Source organism: Anopheles cruzii, chromosome 3 (genome assembly GCF_943734635.1).
Source record: "Anopheles cruzii chromosome 3, idAnoCruzAS_RS32_06, whole genome shotgun sequence".
Classification (NCBI taxonomy): domain Eukaryota; kingdom Metazoa; phylum Arthropoda; class Insecta; order Diptera; family Culicidae; genus Anopheles; species Anopheles cruzii.
Window position 1 is genome coordinate 71,247,067 of NC_069145.1, and position 19,922 is coordinate 71,266,988.

General features: G+C 51.9%; 4 protein-coding genes and 1 long non-coding RNA gene across 5 annotated transcripts; 3 read left to right on the forward strand and 2 right to left on the reverse strand.

Annotated features, from left to right (window-relative positions):
- Positions 1 to 60: 60 nt before the first annotated feature.
- LOC128272751 (uncharacterized) lies at positions 61 to 1,513 on the forward strand. The gene is made up of 2 exons (XR_008269250.1): positions 61 to 258; positions 1,400 to 1,513. It is a non-coding gene; the product is annotated as an uncharacterized LOC128272751 (long non-coding RNA).
- Positions 1,514 to 3,669: 2,156 nt separating this feature from the next.
- Positions 3,670 to 4,853, reverse strand: LOC128272866 (protein cornichon). Its single transcript, XM_053010748.1, has 4 exons — positions 4,534 to 4,853; positions 4,345 to 4,457; positions 4,124 to 4,267; positions 3,670 to 4,058 (listed from the first exon to the last, which is right to left on the reverse strand). The coding sequence occupies exons 1-4, from the start codon at positions 4,681 to 4,683 to the stop codon at positions 4,031 to 4,033; spliced, it is 435 nt and encodes a 144-aa protein (XP_052866708.1). The 5' UTR covers positions 4,684 to 4,853; the 3' UTR covers positions 3,670 to 4,030.
- Positions 4,854 to 5,237: 384 nt separating this feature from the next.
- LOC128270909 (SET and MYND domain-containing protein 4-like) lies at positions 5,238 to 7,830 on the forward strand. Its single transcript, XM_053008334.1, has 6 exons — positions 5,238 to 5,365; positions 5,443 to 5,961; positions 6,034 to 6,210; positions 6,280 to 6,601; positions 6,657 to 7,335; positions 7,406 to 7,830. The coding sequence occupies exons 1-6, from the start codon at positions 5,238 to 5,240 to the stop codon at positions 7,828 to 7,830; spliced, it is 2,250 nt and encodes a 749-aa protein (XP_052864294.1).
- A 383-nt stretch (positions 7,831 to 8,213) lies between these two features.
- On the forward strand, positions 8,214 to 13,913 carry LOC128273268 (nuclear pore complex protein Nup214-like). The gene is made up of 2 exons (XM_053011204.1): positions 8,214 to 8,249; positions 8,322 to 13,913. Exons 1-2 carry the CDS (start codon positions 8,214 to 8,216, stop codon positions 13,911 to 13,913), a joined length of 5,628 nt encoding a protein of 1,875 aa, XP_052867164.1.
- A 3,017-nt stretch (positions 13,914 to 16,930) lies between these two features.
- LOC128273985 (cyclin-Y-like protein 1) lies at positions 16,931 to 18,043 on the reverse strand. Its single transcript, XM_053012065.1, has one exon. The coding sequence runs from the start codon at positions 18,041 to 18,043 to the stop codon at positions 16,931 to 16,933; it is 1,113 nt and encodes a 370-aa protein (XP_052868025.1).
- Between the last annotated feature and the right edge of the window lie 1,879 nt (positions 18,044 to 19,922).

A 19,922-nucleotide genomic window follows, 5' to 3' on the forward strand; every position in this document is an offset into this window, starting at 1 on the left:
CCGTCCATCGTTTCGTCTCTCTGGGAGTGTTCGATAGTTGTTCGACTTTCAATCCCAATCCCAACCCGTGTTTGTGAATACTCATCCACCATGTTTTCGATGTGGAACGTCCGAGGACGTCGCGATCGGCGGCGTAAGGTGATCGCCGTTGTGTAGTGCGCCAACTCATGTTGGTATTACAATTTAAACAAAACTCCATCACATGCCGTTTGGGGAGCCGCCACGTCCGGTGGTAGCGTTTCCATAGATTTTCATTAGGTAAGTTGAACTGGTGCATAGTTCTAATCTTTAGATATTAGCTCGGAATCGCTTCCAGAATGCTGCCGCCAGAGTAGCTGAAGTTGTTCAAATTGCTAACGTTCAGGTTGCAAAAACCCTCAGTTAAGTTTCGGTAGTGACTGTTATCATCAACAATGCCGCGCCGCGAACAATCGGGAGAAAACATTGCTTGAAAAGCGAAGCATGCTGTGACCTGGGAACATGGCGCGTACCGCGATGGAAACCGAACCATTTGCGACTTGGTACCCGGCCCGTGTGAGCCGCCGTTAGATCGTAGCAGAGTGTAAAAATATCCCTGGAATGCCTCTTTTTTCCACCGTCCATATAGAGGCCCCTGACGCGGGGTGTCGGCGGTTGGCTGGCCGATTGGCTGGTGGTGTGAATCCCCCAACGGTGGCAGCGGCACGTCCGGTTTGTGGATGGTGTGAAACACGGAATCTTGGGGCGCGTGATAGGAGGTAGTTTTTCTGTTTTCGGGAGCAGAGCAAAACTGGCTCACCGTCAGCTTCGTTGTTTTTCATTTTCCAATCCACTTCCAACTTTCCCGGCCGGAGCCGGAGCGGAGAGATAAAATGGGAAATTCCACTCCGGGCACCATCCCGGAGGACGGACGGACGGAAGGGGCCCACGATGGATTATGGTGATGGGTTTGATGGCGAGAAATATGGTTGCGAAGCGGGGTCGATTTGGGTGGTGGTCCGAGTTCGTGTCGTTTGAAAAATGTCCACACACACTCACGATGCCCGTTCGGTGAAAGTGTCTTGATGCAGCTTGGTAACTTCTTTCCTTCAATTGGTCTGATGTTAAGTACCTGTTGGCTCGATATTTTACTTTTCATGAAAATAGATGTGGGGTAGCACCAGTGGGGCAGATGCACGCATCTAGTCAAATGTGTTGCTCCATTTCAATCGCTGTCGATCCGTGAAAGGTTTTAAATGGCCCCATAATTATTACTCATTAGAGTGTGTAAGTTGATCTTGTGGCACGTGCGACACGGCGCGTGTCAGATTTAACATTAAACAATGAGCAATATTTAGCTTCTGATCAACAAGTTTCTCTTTATTTACTTAGCAGACATCGTTACTGAACCGTTTCTTTTCGTATTGTTTCGTGCTTACAGTTCACACCTCAACGAGCAAACGTTTTTTTCGTGGACCAGGAGCTGCTGGACTGGTGACATCATTTCCCCGGTGCTCTGCAGATTGATACGATCATCCCAACAGCTGAGCCTGGAGTCTGCTCGGGACAGAAACGCGCCCCATTTATGATGTCACGAGCTCCGATTGGCCAATTTCAGTGACCGGATGACGGATGTCCTTAGGCAATAATTCTAATCTTTATGGTAAACCCTGATATTTATCGTCGCTCCCTCTTTCGACGATTCGGCATATTTCGTTGACTTAATCAAATTGATGTACAGACATTCCATACTACCGCTATAAGGCCAGCCGGCCAGCGAGACAGTCGAGTCGAAGCGATGCACGATGAAGTTATGATTAAGGAAAGAAAATCCCCCCCGTGCGGCTCGTCGTGGCAATAACCGCGGACACACTTGTACCGCTGTGACAAACGAGTGCCCGTTACGCTGAACAGATTTCCTCTCGGTGCAGCGCAAAAAACACGGAGAAACGGAAACACTGAATGGTTGAATGAAATATTGCGTTTGGATGGCCGGTTGCTGCACAACAAAGCTCCCGATGGCTTCAAAAGCTAAAGAGCAACTCGGTACGACAAGTTGACCATTACGGGCAGGACCGGGTGCGGAAAGGCAGGGCTCCTGTTAATGGGCTTAGCCAAAAAAAGCAGCATACATTGCACCAACAAGCACCGCCTCGCGCATGGGAAAGAGACCAGGAGAAAGTTGCTTTATGTGTGTGTGGCAGAAGATGCACCGTGCGGTGCATCCGCACGGCGCACGGAGACCTAGTTTTGACCAGTGGACCATAGTAGGAGAGGCAGTAGTAAATTTAACGATAAGGTTAGCGAATTGTGAGACACGCTGGGTTGCGCGAGTGAAGCGTGAATGAATGTGAGGCACGAATGCAAGATGAAATAGTTTTTTGGGCCGCGGCCGCGTCACAAAGTGTACAGAATGTGTGGTTCCCGCTTTCAACGCCTGCCGGCCTCCAGCATGCCGACAAATGAAACCAAAATTGAAAAGTTACCAGCTGCAGTTACGTCGCCAATTGGCCATTGCAGGCAACCGTCGCCCCAAAGGTAGGCCATCGTGTTCGTATGCGCCCCGTTTACGTTATATTGTGTCATATGTGTAGAAGAAAGATGTGTTGTACGCCCGTTTACCCAGTTTTGCGTTTCCGGTCGGGGTGGTCTCCGCGCGACGTCCACCCGATCCAGGATTTAGGATGTAAGCATGTGGAAAACTAGTCTACCCCACTTTTAGGCTCATAAGCGCGATAGTATACAAACGATGCCGATCGCATCGCAGACGTTCATCACGATCGATAGTAGCATGCTAAGGAAACGACCAATCACGGAACCAACGGCACGGTGTTAGCGGCGTGCCGCTGGCTAGTAGAAGACGTTTAGTATTATTCGATGCTTAAGGTTGAACCACACATAATTTATACCGGCCACCTGTGAGCGAGTGGAAGGCAATCTGCGATAGCTTTTAAACTTTTAGTGAAACAATCACGTCGTAGGTCGTAAGAATTTGATGTAACGTACTTCTACTCTGCCATTTATCTGTCTTCGCCTCCCGTCCGATCTGCTCCCATCGGCCGGGGTGGAACTCTCTGTGTGGGGGGAACGCTCGAGATGATTTAGCACTGGTACGCGGTGTGTAGAGTTAGTCGTTAGTGTTAGCCTCGATCGTTTGTAGGGAGTATTTTGTAATTTATATGAAAAGAAGGTATGAATAGGATAAGGAATTGGCAGCCGTAACGCAAGCCGCGTTGTGAGCGCTGCGGAGAGGAACCATGATATGACATTCAAGCCCAAGCGCGCGTTAGTGCCCCAGGCAAATTATGATCATTCAATGTGTAGCCATATAAAAAGATTCTTTTTTCGTTCGTTTACTTTCGTCATGATGATTATTGTTCGAAATAATAAAAAATATGTATAAACTACCGACACCGACCAATGGGAAACGGATGAAGCGGTGTTTTATTACTGCGCAACGATAGGAATGGATATTCCTGCATAATTTTTGTGCCATCCGAAACCACGGGACCGTCATTTCGACCCTTATATGCCGCCTCACTCACTGGTTTGTAGATAAACACAAGTAGACCAACGTAAGTTTCCCGCCTAAAACTATGGGACGGGTAAGGGTTAAATGAAATTTATTCGGACAAATTTGTATAACGGTAATAATTGTCTACGCCGTTTGCCTAGTGGTTGTTTTTTTCGATTATCTTCTCGTCTCGTCGTGCGACCCACCTTTGGGCCACAACGATTGCGGGTCGCGCTTTACACATGCTAATCGTCGGTATGGATGAACGGAATAAATAAGTCACCATCACCACCGGATATTCAGGGCCCGGAAAGATGAGTGAGTTTCTTGGTACAATATTTCCTAGGTATGTGCTGTAGGTGAGTGTAGCAAAGGTATGTAGCGCTTCGTTCGTTCGACCGTTGTCCGGTTAAAAAGTGTTGCGATCGCACTTCTGAAGCACCACTGCACAACTCGAACCAAATGGCCACGGTGTGTGTGTGTGTGTACGGATGGGGGTGAATTTCGTCTAAACGTTGTTCCCATATCGATTGATGTGTCGTCTCGCCGGGCAGGCACTTACGCGGCGATTAGCGCCATGATCATGCTGTAAATAGGAAACGGTACGGTGATGATTTATCGGCCGGAAACTGTGGTTACTGGGAAACTTACCCGTAGAGGTAGTAGAAGAACGATAGTAGGTACACGGCCAGCTTTATCCAGCCTTCCCGCTGGCAGCTTCGCAGAACGTCCGTGTTCATGATGCTCGTAGGATCGTATAGGCCCGGACCCGACATGACCGGTCGGTTTGCATACCTGCAGCGAAAGATTTGGTTTTTAATGTTTGCTCAGGTGTTTGCCGGGTGCTGTGGCAAGCCAGCACGAATCATTACCTCCAAACATGGTACGCGATAAGCGGGATGTTGAGGGCCAGTGATAACCACTCGCCCGAAAAAAGGAACAATAGGTTAAACAAAACATGTAACCCGTACTCCGGCAGGACGAGCTGTGGTGAGAAGAAAACAGAACGATGTGAGCGATAAGAACTACTATCCGTGTGAGTGGCAGAACCGTTCACTTACCGGGTTGAGGGAATTGCACTGATCGATCGGATTTTTGTAGTCTGTTTTTAGCTCATCGAAAGCAATGACGTGAAAGATTGAGAAAAAGATGAGGAACGCATCGATGAGGAGCGCCACGATGTAGCTAAATGCGGCAAAACTAAAGGCCATTTTTTCTCTGTGTGTGGTCGACGACGATGGCGCTTAGCACTGTTAGTCCTGTCGCGGTGCTGATGCTGTACTAAAGATCCGATCACGATAATGCTTGCGGGCACAGAAATATTGTACACATTTAGCTGTGAATCCCTTGTGACTTCGTACTGGCCGCGTTTTTACCGGGAACGTTCGCCGACCGATCGGCGTTGTGTTGTTTTTGCTGCGGTATCACGAATGGAAAATCATCACCGGGCTGAACGGTTTTGACGTTTCTGACAACTATCATCACTATGGGAACGTTTTGATACACAGTTGATCAAAATTGTGCAAAAGGAAAAAGTGAATCACTTATGCATTACTCTAGAAGTAGGTGTACTATATTCGAACCAGTTACTTATTAAATAAAATTATTTTGCATTTGATAATCTGTTCTATATGTTAAATTTGATTAGGGTCTGTCGGTAACTTTTGCTAATCAGCTGTGTTTTGAGTGTATTTCGACATACATATTTATTCAGTACACTTTTGTGTTGACATACGGCATTCGATTCTGTTATTTGCCGGTAAAGATGGAAAGCGCTTGGGATTCGTTTGCAGTTGAATTAATAGAAAAACATCAGGTGATAAAGTATCTTCCCCGTCAATTTAACAACGAGATTGATGTTATCAAACGTTTAGCAGCCGTCCCTGACCTCTGGTATGCACATTACTTTTCTTGCAATCATCACCACGCTAATCTAAATCGTTATGCCCGTTATGACTTCCCGTTCGCAGTGAATCGTTCCGTTCCTGGCTGTTAGCGCTACCGAATGTGCGCCCAGATGGGTCGGCAAAGTCCAATCAATTCCGTGAACGGGGTAACGATATTTTCAAAAGCAAACAGAACAACCATCTCGCACTGGAAGCGTACAGTAAAGCGATATTTGCTGCTCCCAAGGGATCCGAAGCGCTAGCGTTGGGTCATGCGAATCGGGCTGTGCTTTTGAACCGTTTCGGTCGCTACCAGGAAGCCTTCGACGATTGTCATCTGGCACTGGCCGGTGGTTATCCGGAGGCGAGTCGGTTGAAGATTTTCTTCCGACAGGCCGAGTGTGCCCAAAAGCTGCGTGACCCTCAGATGCTGCGGGCTGTGATAAGGGATATTGAAGAGGTTTCTGTCACGCGGCCATTATCCGGGGCGGAGAAGGTGAAGCTTTCCCAATGGCAAGAGGCGCTGGAGTCGATGGACCCAAGTTCTTTCGATGGTAGTGAATCTCTTTTCAAGAAAAGTGACGATCTTCCAACACTGAAGGAGTATGCCACTGGCTCGAGACCAGGACTAGCACGAATGGCTTACAGTAACGCTACGAAATTTTACTCTTTTAGGAAAATCGGAACCATCACCGGACGTTACGTAGTAACAGTGGGGGAAATCAAAGACAACGGAATCATTGCCCGAGAGAGTGCCGTTTCATTTGTTCCGGTGTACGATAGTTTATCCAGATCAACTTTACCCTCGTTCGATTGCCAGAAATGTGCCAAAGTGAACGTCATTCCGTTTCCGTAAGTAAGGCATGACTGCTGGATAGAAAGGCAACGGCGCCATAACTTGTTTGTGTGTTTTCCCCATAGATGTGCAACCTGCGGACGGGCTTGCTACTGTAGTTCAAAGTGCCGTCAGCAGCATGAAGCTTTGCACCGGTTCGAGTGCTTTGGTTATCGGAAACACCTCTGGCACCTTATCGGAATTGCCCATTTGGGAATTCGCAGTTTTCTCGATGGATTTGGCACAATACTTTGTGAAATACGCACGAGAAGGAATAGTGCCGAAGCGTGGTTTCAAGAGCTCGCCAGGGAATGTGAGGGAAATCGATTCGCCGAGTATGGTAGAGTCTTTCGTTTGGTGACCAACTTCGATCAAATGAAAAGGGACGATCTTCTGCACTATTCAATGGCAAGTATTATAAAAGAAACATCCTCGTATCCATCGTAACGAATACCCCTTTTAGGCTGCTTTGATGCTAGCAATTTATCTGCGCGAATGTACCGCGTTCTTTCCGGAAAGGTGCTCACCCTTTACGTCCATGAAGCAGTCGGAACTGTTTGTGCTTTCCGGATCACTGATCTTGCGCCACATTGGTCAACTGGTTTGCAATGGCCACGCAATCAGTGAGCTTCGCGCAGCGCTACCATCCGCTGGCGATTGTCTCGAGGAAGAGGGCTTCCACTTGAAACCTGGAATGTTGCATCGATATTTTACTAGTTCACGCGTTTTCACCGGAATCTTTCCCCGCATCAGTATGTTTAACCACTCGTGTGATCCAAATATTAGAAATTCCTTCGAAGGATCTCGGCTCACGGTGTACGCTACGCGACCCATTGATGCTGGCGAGGAAATATTTAACTGTTACGGTCCCAACTACAAACTAATGCGGTCTTGCGATCGATACACGCATTTGCGGCAACAGTATTGTTTCGTTTGTAACTGTAGCCGTTGCACAGCTGGTGATGATGACTTCTACCGAGAAGTTTACCATCGACTGGCTTGTCCTGGCTGTGGTAAATGTTTTGTAATGGAGCTTGTTCCGGAGCACCTCACCGGAGGGTTTTCTTGCCAGGTTTGTGGGAACAAAATCAGTTGCTCGTGGAATGCGACGATCGTTGGAATCGTAGAAAGCGACGAACCGTGTAAGTATCGAATAGTGGCCGCCTAACTCTGTCGCACATTAATCACATTAATTTCCCTTTTTTGCTACAGATTCGAAGTCACTACTTCAGCAATGCTTAAGTGCGTACGAGGAATGTGCTCGGCTACTGATTGGAAATAATCAAACAAAGCTCGACATATTGCACGGTATTTTCGACCGGTTTCTACCGTTCGCCGGATTGGATGAGTTTTGTTTGGATTCACTGAAAAAGTTGGCCATCGAGTTCGTGTCGATCCGTAGGCATCAGTTTGGCCGAATAAGCCTAGAGTACATTGTGGGCTGTTTTTTTCTCATCGATCTACTTGCAATTGAACATTGCTCCAGCGGGGGATTCACCGTGGTAAAGGATCGTGCGATTTGCCAAATGATGACCGATTTTCGTGAAGCACTGAGTATCGTAGGCATCGAAAATCGTACGTTTATTCTGAGATACCTGGAAAAATATGTTAAACCATCGTCCGAAGTCAACGTGTAATACGTCGCTGGTGTAAATACAAAAAGGGGAAGCAAGATGCAGGAAAACAGCTGTAAAACGTGTTTCATTTGACAAAAAGAAATTCGAATTGCACTACGGAAAGTGGAAAGGAAAGTGTCACCCTGTTCGATGTTTTGAAGCGATGTTTCGATGAATTGCCTCGAGCTGTCAAAGCGATCGCGATGACAGCTCGGCGGCGCGAACAACGACCAAGGTTGGCTTGCAAGAAGCAACCAAAAGAAACGCCGCCACGGTTAGTTATCTTTTGTGCGGCCAAATTGTTCCTTTTTATTGTTTCGAATTACCCCAAAATCTAATTACACAAAGGTCTAAGCAGACAAACCAACTATAGTACGGTACGGTGCGCGGAACACTTCAACGCGATGGCTCAGCAGGCTCCAGATGGGCTGGATGTTACGGTAAGAACATCGAAGGCGCACAACCCAAAGCTTGGTTATGCTGAGTTTGCTTTGGTCTCTTCACTCGTCTAGGATCTAAAATTCAAACTACAATGCAAGGTGCCCGTATTCAAGAGCGATGGGAATGCTAAAAATGGCTCCAACCTGCTGGCCGCCGCAAGTTCCCATGGGCTTGTGTTTGCCGGTACGGTGGGGCCGGAATTACGAGTGCTAAAACTGGGCGACATCACCACCACCGATGGCGTAGTTAACGAGCCGGTTCCACTGCGTACGGTTCCGCTACCGAGTGAAGCGTTCCAGCTAGCCGTAAGCTGTGACCATGCCCTGCTTGCGGTCGATGTGGTAGCGAATGGTGTGCCCTTCATCTACATCTATTCTGTGCCCTCCTTCCTAACCGCTTCCGTCGTGAAGGTGCAGGAAATTCGAACATCTCCGCAACCCGGCGTACGGAGCACGCAGCTCTGTTGGAACCCGGTCATAGCGAATATGCTAGCGGTACTCACCGAAGTCGGCGTTCTATCGGTGTACACGCTGACGGAACCGTCCGGCATGGAGTTTCAGTCACTCGCAGATGCTGGCAATCCGGACGAACGAGCTCAGTGTGCCTGCTGGAGTCCGAAGGGCAAGCAGCTGGTCGTGGCGTTCGTGAACGGTAAGCTGGTGCAGTTCAAACCCGACCTGAAGCGGGCCCGTGTGATCGTTTGTCCACCGGGTGTGGTCGAGGGTGGCGGCACGTTCGATGTACTGGCCGTCCAGTGGCTCAGCACGTATCAGTTTGCCGCCGTGTTTATGCCCCACATGGCAGACTCCGTCCCGGCTTTGTTTATCGTGAACGCACCGAAAGTGGGAAATCCGGCGCTCGTCAACTACGACGATATCTGCTACAGCCAAAGCGGTCCCCGAAAGGGGCAAGTGTTTCTTCAGCACATCCTGCCCTGGAATCTGTTGCTTATGGCGTCGGCCAACAGCATGGAGGTGGGAATACTGGGCACCACCGAAACCGGTGAAGCACCGAGCTGGTGCCAGTGGACGACGACGGACGAGGCCCGGGCGGAACTGCCCCTGACGGTGGACAAGCAGGAAACGTTCCCGCTTGGGTTCGCCCTCGAAACGGGCTGTACGCACGAGATCATGATCGGGGAGCAAACGTTCCCGGTGATGCCGATGATTCATCTTCTCTCCACGTACGGTCAGCTGGTGTCGTTCAACGTCCTCAACACGCTGCCGAACGTGAAGGGCATCTGCTCGCCACCTAAACCGACACCGGACACCTCGGGACAGTTTGTGAAGCTTGATATGGAGAAGGGACCACCGAGTTCGGTGCCGCAGGTGCACGTTCCTCCGAGTGCTTCGGTGGCACCTTCGTTGGAGATATCGTTCTCTCTACCCAACAACGCCACCTCGACACCGGCCGTGACAAAGTCGAAATCTTTCTTCAACACCGGAACACTGGTGGCCGGTGGTGAACAGAAGCCACCGGTCACTTTGTTCGGTACCGTTTCGGCCACCGGTCAACTCAACCCAGCCCAATCGACCGGTAAGCCTGTGACGTTTTTTGAAGCCCAGCCAACGGTCGCTTCCGCGCCGAGTGGTGCGGAGACGAAAACGATTCCGTTTGCAGGATTCGGTGCGGCTACGCCAGCTGGCCTCGGAATGACGCTCGGTGGTCTACCGACCATGTCAACACCACCGTTCCAGAGCGCAATGGGCACGATGGGGGGGATCGCACCGCAAGCGACGGTTTCCGCAGCCTCACCGGCACCGGTCGCTGCTCCCCAGCATCAGCAAGCACCCGCGGCAGTGACCAAACCCCTCGTGACGGTTCCTCCAACGTATACACCCGCTCCGCAGCAACCAGCGGTGGCTGGTTCCGGGGCTCCCACCGGCCAGCCCGCCCGTTCGGGGACAGTCGGGCAGAAGAAGGCCGACTTCTCGATCGAGGACAGTAACTTGATCATTCAGGCGCTAACGATCGACGAGCTGATACGGTTCACTCGCGAGCTCGCCGATCTGCAGCAACGATCGCGCTCGGTCGACGTGCAGATCGGTACGAAAGACGAGTCGGCCACGATCATACGCAACCTGCGCGAGCTGGAGGACATCATTGCGCAGGCAAACGAAAGCACCGAATCGTTGGTGGCGGACGTGCAAGCGCTGCGCCTGGGGCTAAACGAAGCGTTCGCAATGGTGGCCGAAGCGAACAGCAAGTGCACGATCTTCAACAATCCGACCGCGCAGCAGTACCAGCACCAGGACACGCACGTCATGTCGCAGACGAGCCGCCGGCAGCTATCGTCGCTCGAAAGTATGCTGAAAGTCAACGAGAACCTGTTACGCACCATCACGAAACAGCTCGACGCCCAGTGGGTAGCCCTGGAGGAGGCCCGCCAGACGAACGTGCGGCAACGGATGCACATACCGAGCCTGGAGGTACTCTACCAGACGCTCTCGAAGCAGCAGGAAATTCTGAACCGCCAACGGGAGAGGCTGGGCTATCTGAAGCACAAACTTGGCATACGCGGAACTCTGAAGGGATTGGAAGACGAGCAGCAGCAGCCGAATCAACGTAAGATCCCCACCAATGGTGAAGCGGACGAAAGCACGATAGAATCACTGACCGATTCCATCATTTCGCTCACACTCAGTGAGCAGGTAGCGGCCGATACGAAGCGTTTGGGTGAAGGCAAACTGATCGCCTTACGGAAGGCACTCGCCGGCCGGAAGGTGGTCACCATCACACCGAAGCGCCCCGATCGTGTAGGGCTTAGCTCGGAGGTGGTGCGTGAAAGGAGGGACGAAGTGCGACGGAATTTGAATTTGGAGCAAGAAAAGGCGAAAACGATGCAGCTTGTGGCCAACCGCGAAGAGGAACAGAAGAAGGCCCAACAGCATCAGAAACAGCAACAGCAACAGCAACAGCCACAGCAGCAGCAAAAAACTCAACAACAACAGCCACAGAAACCAACGGCCAAACCGTTCACATTCAACCAACCGACTACATCCGTCGCAGGGATAGCGTACTCGTTCGGTCAACCCGCGACCAGCGCTCCAATGCCGGCGCCGGAACCGGTCGCCGAGCAGCAGTCGCCGGTGGTGGTTAAAGCTTCGATCGCCGGTGGCACCATCTCGACCGGTGCCAGTCTGATTAGCAGCAAAGCCAATGGAAGCACGGCGACCGAAAAAAAGGATCCACCGACCCAGGCACCGGCAAAAGAACCGAATGGAGCTCCCCCAAAGACCGGATTGTTCAGTTTTGGCACAACGCCCAGTCTCGTGGCGTCCTCCGGTGGATCGTCGATCTTTAAAGCTACCGCCGAACCCTCAACGCCGACAGCCTCCGCTTCGGCCAAGCCGGCGTTCTCGTTCGGTGGTTCTTCCGCGGCCAATGTTCCAGCGATGTCGTTCGGAACGCTCCCGAAAACATCGTTCTCGTTCGAACCTTCGACTGCGGTCGCCAACGGTGGCGCTGGTCTCACATTCGGATCGGCAGTCACAGGAGTGGCCAAGCCGAGTCAAGTCACCAACGAGAACGTTCCACCGGCGACGGATAGTAAAGATAAGCCGCTGCCGCCATCGTTCGGTCCTGCGGCTGATTCGTCCACGTCGACGAAAGCGGTCGCACCCCTGCCGGCCTTGACCAGTCTACTGCAGAAGGTTGACTCACTCGAGGTGACGAAGGTTACACCGACGAAACCAATCGCTCCGACGGAGGCGTCCGCCGGGACGGGCAGTAGTCCCACGGTTTCGTCCACGGGGGGAACCGGTATTTTCGGATCCATCGGTGGCAGCAGTCTGTTCGGTGGAGCTGGTACCGGGGGTGGATTATTTGGTTCCCTCAGCACTGCCACCACCAAACTGGAGCCGGCCGATAGTTCGAAACCGACGGTGGGTCTGTTTTCGGACCTTTCGTTCGGCAGCACAACCATTACACCGATCGTTTCTGCGGCAACCGCAAGCCAACCGGCAGGAGGTTCACTGTTTGGAAGCGTGAAACCGGCCACGGTGGTGGCCAGCAGTGCGGTCAGCAGTACGTCGGCAACGGGCACCACGGGTCTTTCGTTCGGTACCGGTTCCCCTGCCGGTAGCAGTTTCCCGACGGGATTCACATCACCGAAAGCTCCCACGGTGACCACAAACGACGCGGCGAACGTTGAACTGAAACTGGAATCGACGGTGACAAGTTCTGCTCCGGCCATCTTAAGCGCACCGTTGGCAGTTCCAGCAATCGCGGCGACGGTCAGTACCGTCGCTTCACCCGGCGGTACCGTTGGGTTCGGCTCCGCTTTCGGTGGATCGCTGTCCTTCGGCAAACCGCTCACAACGGTGGCCACAATTACGGCCACTGCAGCGTCCCCCGTATCGGCCACCGGAACGTCCACCACTGATTCGACCGCTGCCGGATTGTTTGGTTCGATAACGATCTGTTCTCCGAACGCCACCAAACCGTCTCCGGTAACGTCGGGTAACATTTTTGGTTCCGCCACCGGTTTCGGTAGTGCACCGAAAACACCCGGCAATGATCCGGCCACCTCCACCGGCAGCATCTTCGGGGGTGGCGCTGGAACCGGTGCTGCTGCCACTGGAGGTTCCATCTTCGGTTCCGTGGCCAAACCGGCGGTAACCGGATCGCCGGGTGGCAGTTTCTTCGGATCCATCACCTCACCGACGGCGGCAACTGCTGGAGGGTCCGTGTTTGGCGGAATGGCGACAGTGACGGCGACGGCTCCGACGGTGGCCACCACATCCACTTCACTGTTCGGTGGTGGCGGATTTTTCGGAGCAACAAGCACCGCGGCAGGAACAGCATCAACGGCCACGGCGGGATCCTTTTTCGGTAGCTCCACAACGAGCTCTCTGTTCGGCGCCGCCACCACCGCCGTAAGTTCCGCTGGGGGCAGTATTTTCGGTGGTGGAGCAGGCACCGGAGCAAGCGGCGTTGCTCCGACAGGCGGACTGTTTGGCAGTGTCACTGCTAGCAACAATGCTACCGCCACCGGAAGTTCAATCTTCGGTGGAACGTCCGCGTTTGGCACGGGAAGCTCGGGAACGGCAGCCAGCGCAGGGGGCAACATCTTTGGCAGTCCGGCGGTGGCGTCACCCGCGACGGGACTGTTTGGATCGGCGGCAGCAGCAACCGGAAGTGGCCCCTTCGGTAGCCCCCAGGCCGCTTCGCCATCGTCCGCCGCGGCGTCGCAGTCAATCTTCGGTGGAGCCACCGGGACACCGACCGGTGCCGGTGGGTTCGGTGCTGTTAGCCCAGGCCCGTTCAGTCAACCGGCCGGCGGCGGTGGCACGGTGAATGCGTTCTCCTCACCCACGGGAGCATCCGCTTTCAGCAAACCGCCAGCTTTCGGAGCGGCCCCAGCATTCGGCGGTGCGCCGACGTTCGGGGGTGCGCCGACCTTTGGCAGTGCCCCGACCTTCGGTGGAGCACCGAGCTTCGGTAGTCCAAAGCCTGCATTCGGTGGCGGGGCCGCTTTCGGAGCCGCCGGAGCTGGGGCCGTGCCCGGAGCTGCGGGCGCTGGGTCACCGACGCAATCGAACAATCTGTTCGAGCAGCTCGGTTCCTCGTCGGCGGGCGTTTCGTTCGGTGGACTGGCTCAGCAGCAGCAACCCAAACCGAGTCAGTTTGGTGGATCGTCCTTTTCCAGCTGGCGCTCCTAAGGCGTGGCCAAGTACGAAAGTGAACCGTAGCAGTTTTTCAACCCGTCAGACGATCGTGTTACTTACCGTGTTATCAAGCAAATAAAACTAATTTTAAAAATCCCGCATTCGGAGTAGAGTCCCCCACACGGGGTCATTCGTTGTCATTTCAGTTTTCGCCATCGCCATCGTTCGAATTTTATTTCTCTTTTTATACCACCTTCACTGTTGCGTTCGACCGTGAGACTACGCTTCATTCTCGCAATATAGCTTACAAGTTACAATCATATAAATTGGTACGATAGTTTCGCGCCAACAACCTCCCGGCGCCCGGTCGGCCGCCTGGCTTCGTGTGTTTCCTGCGCCGTGCGCGTTTCTGTGGGTTAATGAATGACCGGAATCGGTGAACGGTTCTCTCGCGCCACCCGCTTCTACGCCGGCATCTACTTACTATCATCGGATCGGTTAGTCTTGTGTTATACCTCGGTCGTATGAGTGACCTTTTCTGTCCACCTGGGTTCCCTCTGCCGGGGACTCAATTTGGTGTTGGCTTACAAACCAAACCAACACACTCTCCAAACGCCTGACTTGATGTTCTACTTCCTTTTAAGTGGGTTGGGTTTTCTCAAATCGGGCCACATCCAAATATCACCACCTTCCGTCGAATTTAAACCTTAAAACGATGCTCCCTTTTTCACGATGGGGCCTCCGAGGGTTTTTGCCTTTCTCATTTTGTGCTTGCTCTGAGTGGATGCCACCATTTGGCGGAACGTTGCATCGAGAGGATGGCCCAACTGGCTGGAAGGCTGTCCTGCCTAATGCTGTCACACTTTCTTCTTAATCCTTAGATCGAGCAAAAGCATCGGTTCCGAGACGATGCAATACGTATTTAGCGTCCCCGGCATCCGGGGTGTAGTGTGATACTTTGTGTTTAGCCCTCTATCCTCTACACGCTTGGGAAGCGACTACCAAATTAGTATTATGCACTCTACATCCGCCGGTGTGGGGTGGTGTTCCCTTCCGTGGATACTCTAGCTTTCATTCGTTAATTACTATCACTTGTGTCCCCTTCTGTGCTGCGTGGCGGCGGCGCGCATTCGCCTTCGCCGTTCGCGGCAAATTTTTGATAAATCCGTGTTCCGCCGGGACTGAACCGAAAGCTGACTTAGTTAGTTGGTTGATTTGATTAGATGCTAATGCTAGGGGCCAATAATATTTGTTCAAGAATCGAGCACGAAGACCGCGGAAAGGTGTGTTGAAAGAAACATTGTAAAGTGCAGAGCTCAAATAAGAAACTCAAAATAAAACAAAACAAATACTGTGTCCGAATGTGTTATCCAAATATCTTTCGATTCTTCCGGTGTACCTCTGACGACGCCGTTCTATTGTACCTTGCCTTAAGCTGCTTCCGTTCTCCGTTCCGTTCACAACTTAATGTTTCTCTTTGCGTTGTTTGTTCAGGTGATTGTTTCTCTACAAAAGCGGGACGAGCGAGATTTTACCTCTTGCCTAATGTGTATGTTTTGTTTCTTTTTATGGGATAGATGTTTTTATGTTTCTTTACAAATGTGTAACCCGTCCAAGTATGAAATTTTATCTTGCCACTAACGATAGAGTTTTTTAGAAATATCACTAGAAAATGCGTTCCCCCTTTAGTACACTTTCACTACGATGCCGTCAAATGGTGAGAAAACAGGCCAAACAGGAGATAAAAAATAAGTTAACGAGAAATTAAAAGCCATTGCAAATGAAGGAAGACGGTAGTTGGCTTTAAACAGTGACCGTACAAACGAATCAATTTGAGAACAAGTGTAAAAAATGATGTAAAAGGGACAGAAAATTTCTAAAAGACACTACCAAGATAGTGTTGTGGGCAGAAAGGAAAGATAAGTAACCGAACGTGTTCCCAACACCAACGCCACCGCGTGGCATGAACGTGAAAAAGTAAGTAAGAAATTATCCTGTGTTCTGTCTTCGACTGTAGCGCGTGTTCTTCGACCGTTGTTTGGACCAGAGCAAGATATAAAAATATCCATCATCCATCGCCGTTGGCAAGGACAGCGGTTCTGTTTTCACCCCATCGCAACCTTTTTCTTTTCACACCTCCTCTCTCTGGCCACCACCTGGATGGGTGGTGGTGGATTAGCATAAATTGACACATAGTTGTTGTGGTTCTCTGTTTGGCTGTATCGTGTAAAGGACAGCACTTTCTTCTGCGATTCCTTTCTCTTTTCAACGAGGAAAAACTATTTTCGGTGCTTCGGTTTAAGAGCTTCACCGTTCGCCGGTGGCGTTTCCGGTGACACAGAAATGGGATTTTCGACTCCGAACCATCCGGACGGCTCGGTTAGGGGTGTCTGTTATCTTCTATCCGTCCTAAGGGTTCGAATCGAAACTAAACTCTCCGTCGACGGTAGGTTATTATTCCTTAAAGTTTTCGGAACGTGCGTTCGGAAAAGTCTAATGGCGCGGCGCAGAAAGCCCCGTCGTCGTCCTTCATCCTTTCGTTCAAGGATTACACGGCACACTGGACACACTGTCTCTCTCCCTCGCTAGCGTCTCTATCAATAAAACTCCTCTTCGTTCACTGCTTTCGAGCACATTTTTTCTACCATTAACGGTGATCGGCGGCGCTGTAGCCACACCCGTGTTTCTGGGGTGGCTTTGCTGCCTTTGAGTATACTACAAACGAAGCGGCGTCCTAAAGCGAAACGAATTGCAACCGGGCTGTTGACTACGTTCGGCTGCGGGGACCGATCACTCGTTCGCTTCTTCGAGGAAGAATCAGTTCGCTACACTACGGGTTTCGGGTTTAGGGGGGAGCGGCTGCTGGGACAGACTGTGGCGGTAGTAATTACAATAGCGATAAAATGTTGGCGGGTATTAGCATTAGAGTAAGAGTAGGTTGTGTGTTGTGAAATGGCAGTTATGCCTCAAAATAGCAACCAGCTGCTCAGTGCGGGAAGGGTCGCGATCATGCGATCACCTGTGGGCGCCGCCAGTGCAGTGAGCACCACAATCCACGATCGGGAAGAAAATCACGACAGAATGGCAACGCTACGCCGGACACCGCCCTGCTGGTGGATGTTGTCGATCGAGGACCACTTCTTCATCCCGTTCTTCAGCGCTTCCGCCGTCGCCTTGTCCTGCATGACGCGCGACATTGCTTCGAGCTTTTGGGCGCGCTCCTTCGAGAGCGGCTCGGTCGGGAAGGACAGATCGTTCGCCTCGGCCAGCGTCCGCAGGTCGAAGTAGTACTTGGCGTACACCGACGACGGCACGTTGATGTTGAACTGCAGCAGCTCCAGGAACTGGCGCTCGAGCTCGTTCATGTCCTCCACGGTGATGTCCTTCAGGATCTGGCAGTAGTCGACGTTCCACACCGCCTGGTCGTCCCACACCTTGCTGGCCAGCAGGATGGCGCCAAGCACTATCCGCTTCCAGTTGCACGACGCAATGTCCAGCTCGGCGTACGTGAGCAACCGCTCGAGGTAGACGAGCGTGATGATGGCACACTCGGCCGTCAGCTGGGCGGCGTTGAACAGCGTCCGGACGAACTTGTAGATCTGCCGGTGCTCCGGGTTGTGCCGGTCGTAGTCATCCGGCACCGGGTCCCGGGTGAGCGGGTGTAGCTTCTCGTCGAAGATGTCTATCCGCCGCTCGCTGGTGCGGTTCTTGATGTGATAGTAGATGGCCAGCGACACACATTTGACCGTGTTTTTGAGGTTCGGCTGCGAGACGGTACTGTCGTCAAGGTAGATGGTCGAACAGCTGCTGCTCTTCTTCATCACGCCGCCGCCTCCGCCGCCGCCGCCGCCACCAGCACCACCGCCACCACCGCCACCACCGCCAGCACCGGCCCCACCACTCCCGGGGCCACCACCTTGCGGTGCTATTTGATGCTGCGACTTTTTGCGCGTCATCCCGTTCTCGAGGCTCTGCTTCGAGCGCTCGAGAAACATCGTGCCGGCGGACGGATCAACGGACGGATCGTGCTCCCCGTCGTCACCTTCGCGCTCGGAAATGTGCTGCAGGTTGTTGGTGGATAGTTCGCCTTCCGGCAGGTGCTCCTCGAACACGGGCGCCTCCTTCACTTTCCTCCGCTCCGGCGGTGGGCTCGAGTACGAGCAGCATGACGTTTTGTTTCCCATCGCGATGCCCTGGCCACGTAGGGTGGATAGTGCTTTCTGGGCGTGCTCTGTGTCCTGACCTACTCACTCGTTCGTTCCTTGCTCGCTCTCGCGGGTACGGTTGGCTTATTTACGGTACGGGAATCAGAAAAGCTTTCTCGCGAACATAATGATATGCAGCATCAGGACGTTATCGGGGTAATGGGATCGATTTTTGGGTCCCTTTCGAGCGTGACGCGACCCGCTGCGGTTCAAATATCCCACGCGGTACGACGCGGAAGCTTGTCTCGCGTCTGACGTGAACCTAATTTGACGGCCGCCCCTTTTTCGATCATTCCACACTGCTCCCTAGGCAATTTCGCTGGCTTGATGTGGGACCCTAGGGCGCGCACCTTGGCTGCTGTCGCTTCAATCTGTTTGACTAGTAGCTCTCGATGGTCTCGATTAGCCTTCCCAGAATGACGCTATCGTGACGTTCTTCCGCTTGACGGTCGCTTCTCGAAACCAGATGGTCTTACGCTGGCAATCACGAATTCCTTTCCACTTGCAGAATGCCAACAGAATCCAGTCTTAAAGACTGGAGTTGTGGTATATTTTTGGTAGATTTCTGTAGCTTTCTTGACGGTACCTTAAATGGAACCGTTTCTGCACAGCTCTGTCTCAGCGATTGGATGACTATTGTTTTGTGTGTCGTTTGTTACGTTTCCTCCTAGTTTCTTAATCGATAAAATTTGGCACTAGATCCGTTTATGGCCTGGACAGTTTGAAGAAACAGCACAAAGAGTGTTGTGGGCTTTGTTGCCGGTTAAGCAATGCGTGGACTCCTTCCTTAAGGTCGCAATATAATACAAAACTGCGCGCCGTACTTTTCGAGGGACTTTTATGCGGGTTTGCGGTCCGCTGACGATGCGAACACTCCTCTTGAAGGCGGCCAACAACCACGCAGATATTGCGCCTCGATCACAACCACGGTGCAGCTGCTGCAGAAGCTCTCCGATTATATTGCCCGCAAAGTTGGTTCATAATATTGTGCCCGCGTGTTACTATCGTCTGCCAATTGCTGTCCTCATGACGACCGTCCTCGTAGGGCCCTGGAAAGTGGAACAGAACAAACGTTGTATAAGAAATTGGCGCAGAAAATATAGACCTTGAGGAACGACGATGCCCCGCAGAAAGGAGGTTAGTGGTCGGTATTAAACAATTATCGGAACCAGAGTGCATTTATGGGCAACAATTATCATTTATCATTCAGCACACAACAGGTGACCGTGGGACACATACCACGGAGCACGGTATGTGGTTTGGCTGTCCGTCGATCTTACATTCCTTGCCGCGGGTGAAAAGGAATTGATGAAGGCGAACGAAATGAATCCCGGTGGCCACTGGGCACGGGAACGACATGATTTATGACGACTCCGTGCCACGCTGGTAGCAAGTCAAGCGATTTGTTCCGGATTTTTATTAATTATTCCCATTCTAGTGCACGCGCTGTTGCCATTTGGTGCTGCTATTGATGATAAATATTTGTATCGGGGTCATTTTTTGCCATTTTATATCTACACAGCAAGGGGCCATCGTTGGAGAAACTGAACCAAAAATTTTAGAATGCAGTAAAAACGAAACTTTATGAGGTAAATAAAAGGAGGGTAAATTTTATTGCCATCTGAACGGTGTTGACAGGCGCTTCATCGAAGAGCGGCCTCGTCACGACGGGCGGCGATGTGATAAATGCCCGGCGCTCTAGTTTGGTCGCGACACGTGAAACTAATGACACCGTTCCGATTGCAGCGTGATGCAGTGCAAAAAAAAAATTGCATTCTCCACAGTTCCACCGACGCCAAGGTGACGAATCGGGACCGTTTATTGATAGGCGCTCGTGAGCGTGACCGTTTGGGTCCCT

Excerpts from the sequence above, each read along its gene's own strand:
- LOC128272866 (XM_053010748.1), bottom strand. The coding sequence starts at position 4,683 with ATGGCCTTTAGTTTTGCCGCATTTAGCTACATCGTGGCGCTCCTCATC. Across the intron at positions 4,458-4,533 it reads AGTGCAATTCCCTCAACCCG|CTCGTCCTGCCGGAGTACGG; the intron begins GTAAGTGAACGG and ends TTCTCACCACAG. Across the intron at positions 4,268-4,344 it reads ATCGCGTACCATGTTTGGAG|GTATGCAAACCGACCGGTCA; the intron begins GTAATGATTCGT and ends CTTTCGCTGCAG.
- LOC128270909 (XM_053008334.1), top strand. The coding sequence starts at position 5,238 with ATGGAAAGCGCTTGGGATTCGTTTGCAGTTGAATTAATAGAAAAACAT. Across the intron at positions 6,211-6,279 it reads GTGAACGTCATTCCGTTTCC|ATGTGCAACCTGCGGACGGG; the intron begins GTAAGTAAGGCA and ends TTTTCCCCATAG. Across the intron at positions 7,336-7,405 it reads CGTAGAAAGCGACGAACCGT|ATTCGAAGTCACTACTTCAG; the intron begins GTAAGTATCGAA and ends TTTTTGCTACAG.
- LOC128273268 (XM_053011204.1), top strand. The coding sequence starts at position 8,214 with ATGGCTCAGCAGGCTCCAGATGGGCTGGATGTTACG. Across the intron at positions 8,250-8,321 it reads CAGATGGGCTGGATGTTACG|GATCTAAAATTCAAACTACA; the intron begins GTAAGAACATCG and ends TCACTCGTCTAG.
- LOC128273985 (XM_053012065.1), bottom strand. The coding sequence starts at position 18,043 with ATGGGAAACAAAACGTCATGCTGCTCGTACTCGAGCCCACCGCCGGAG.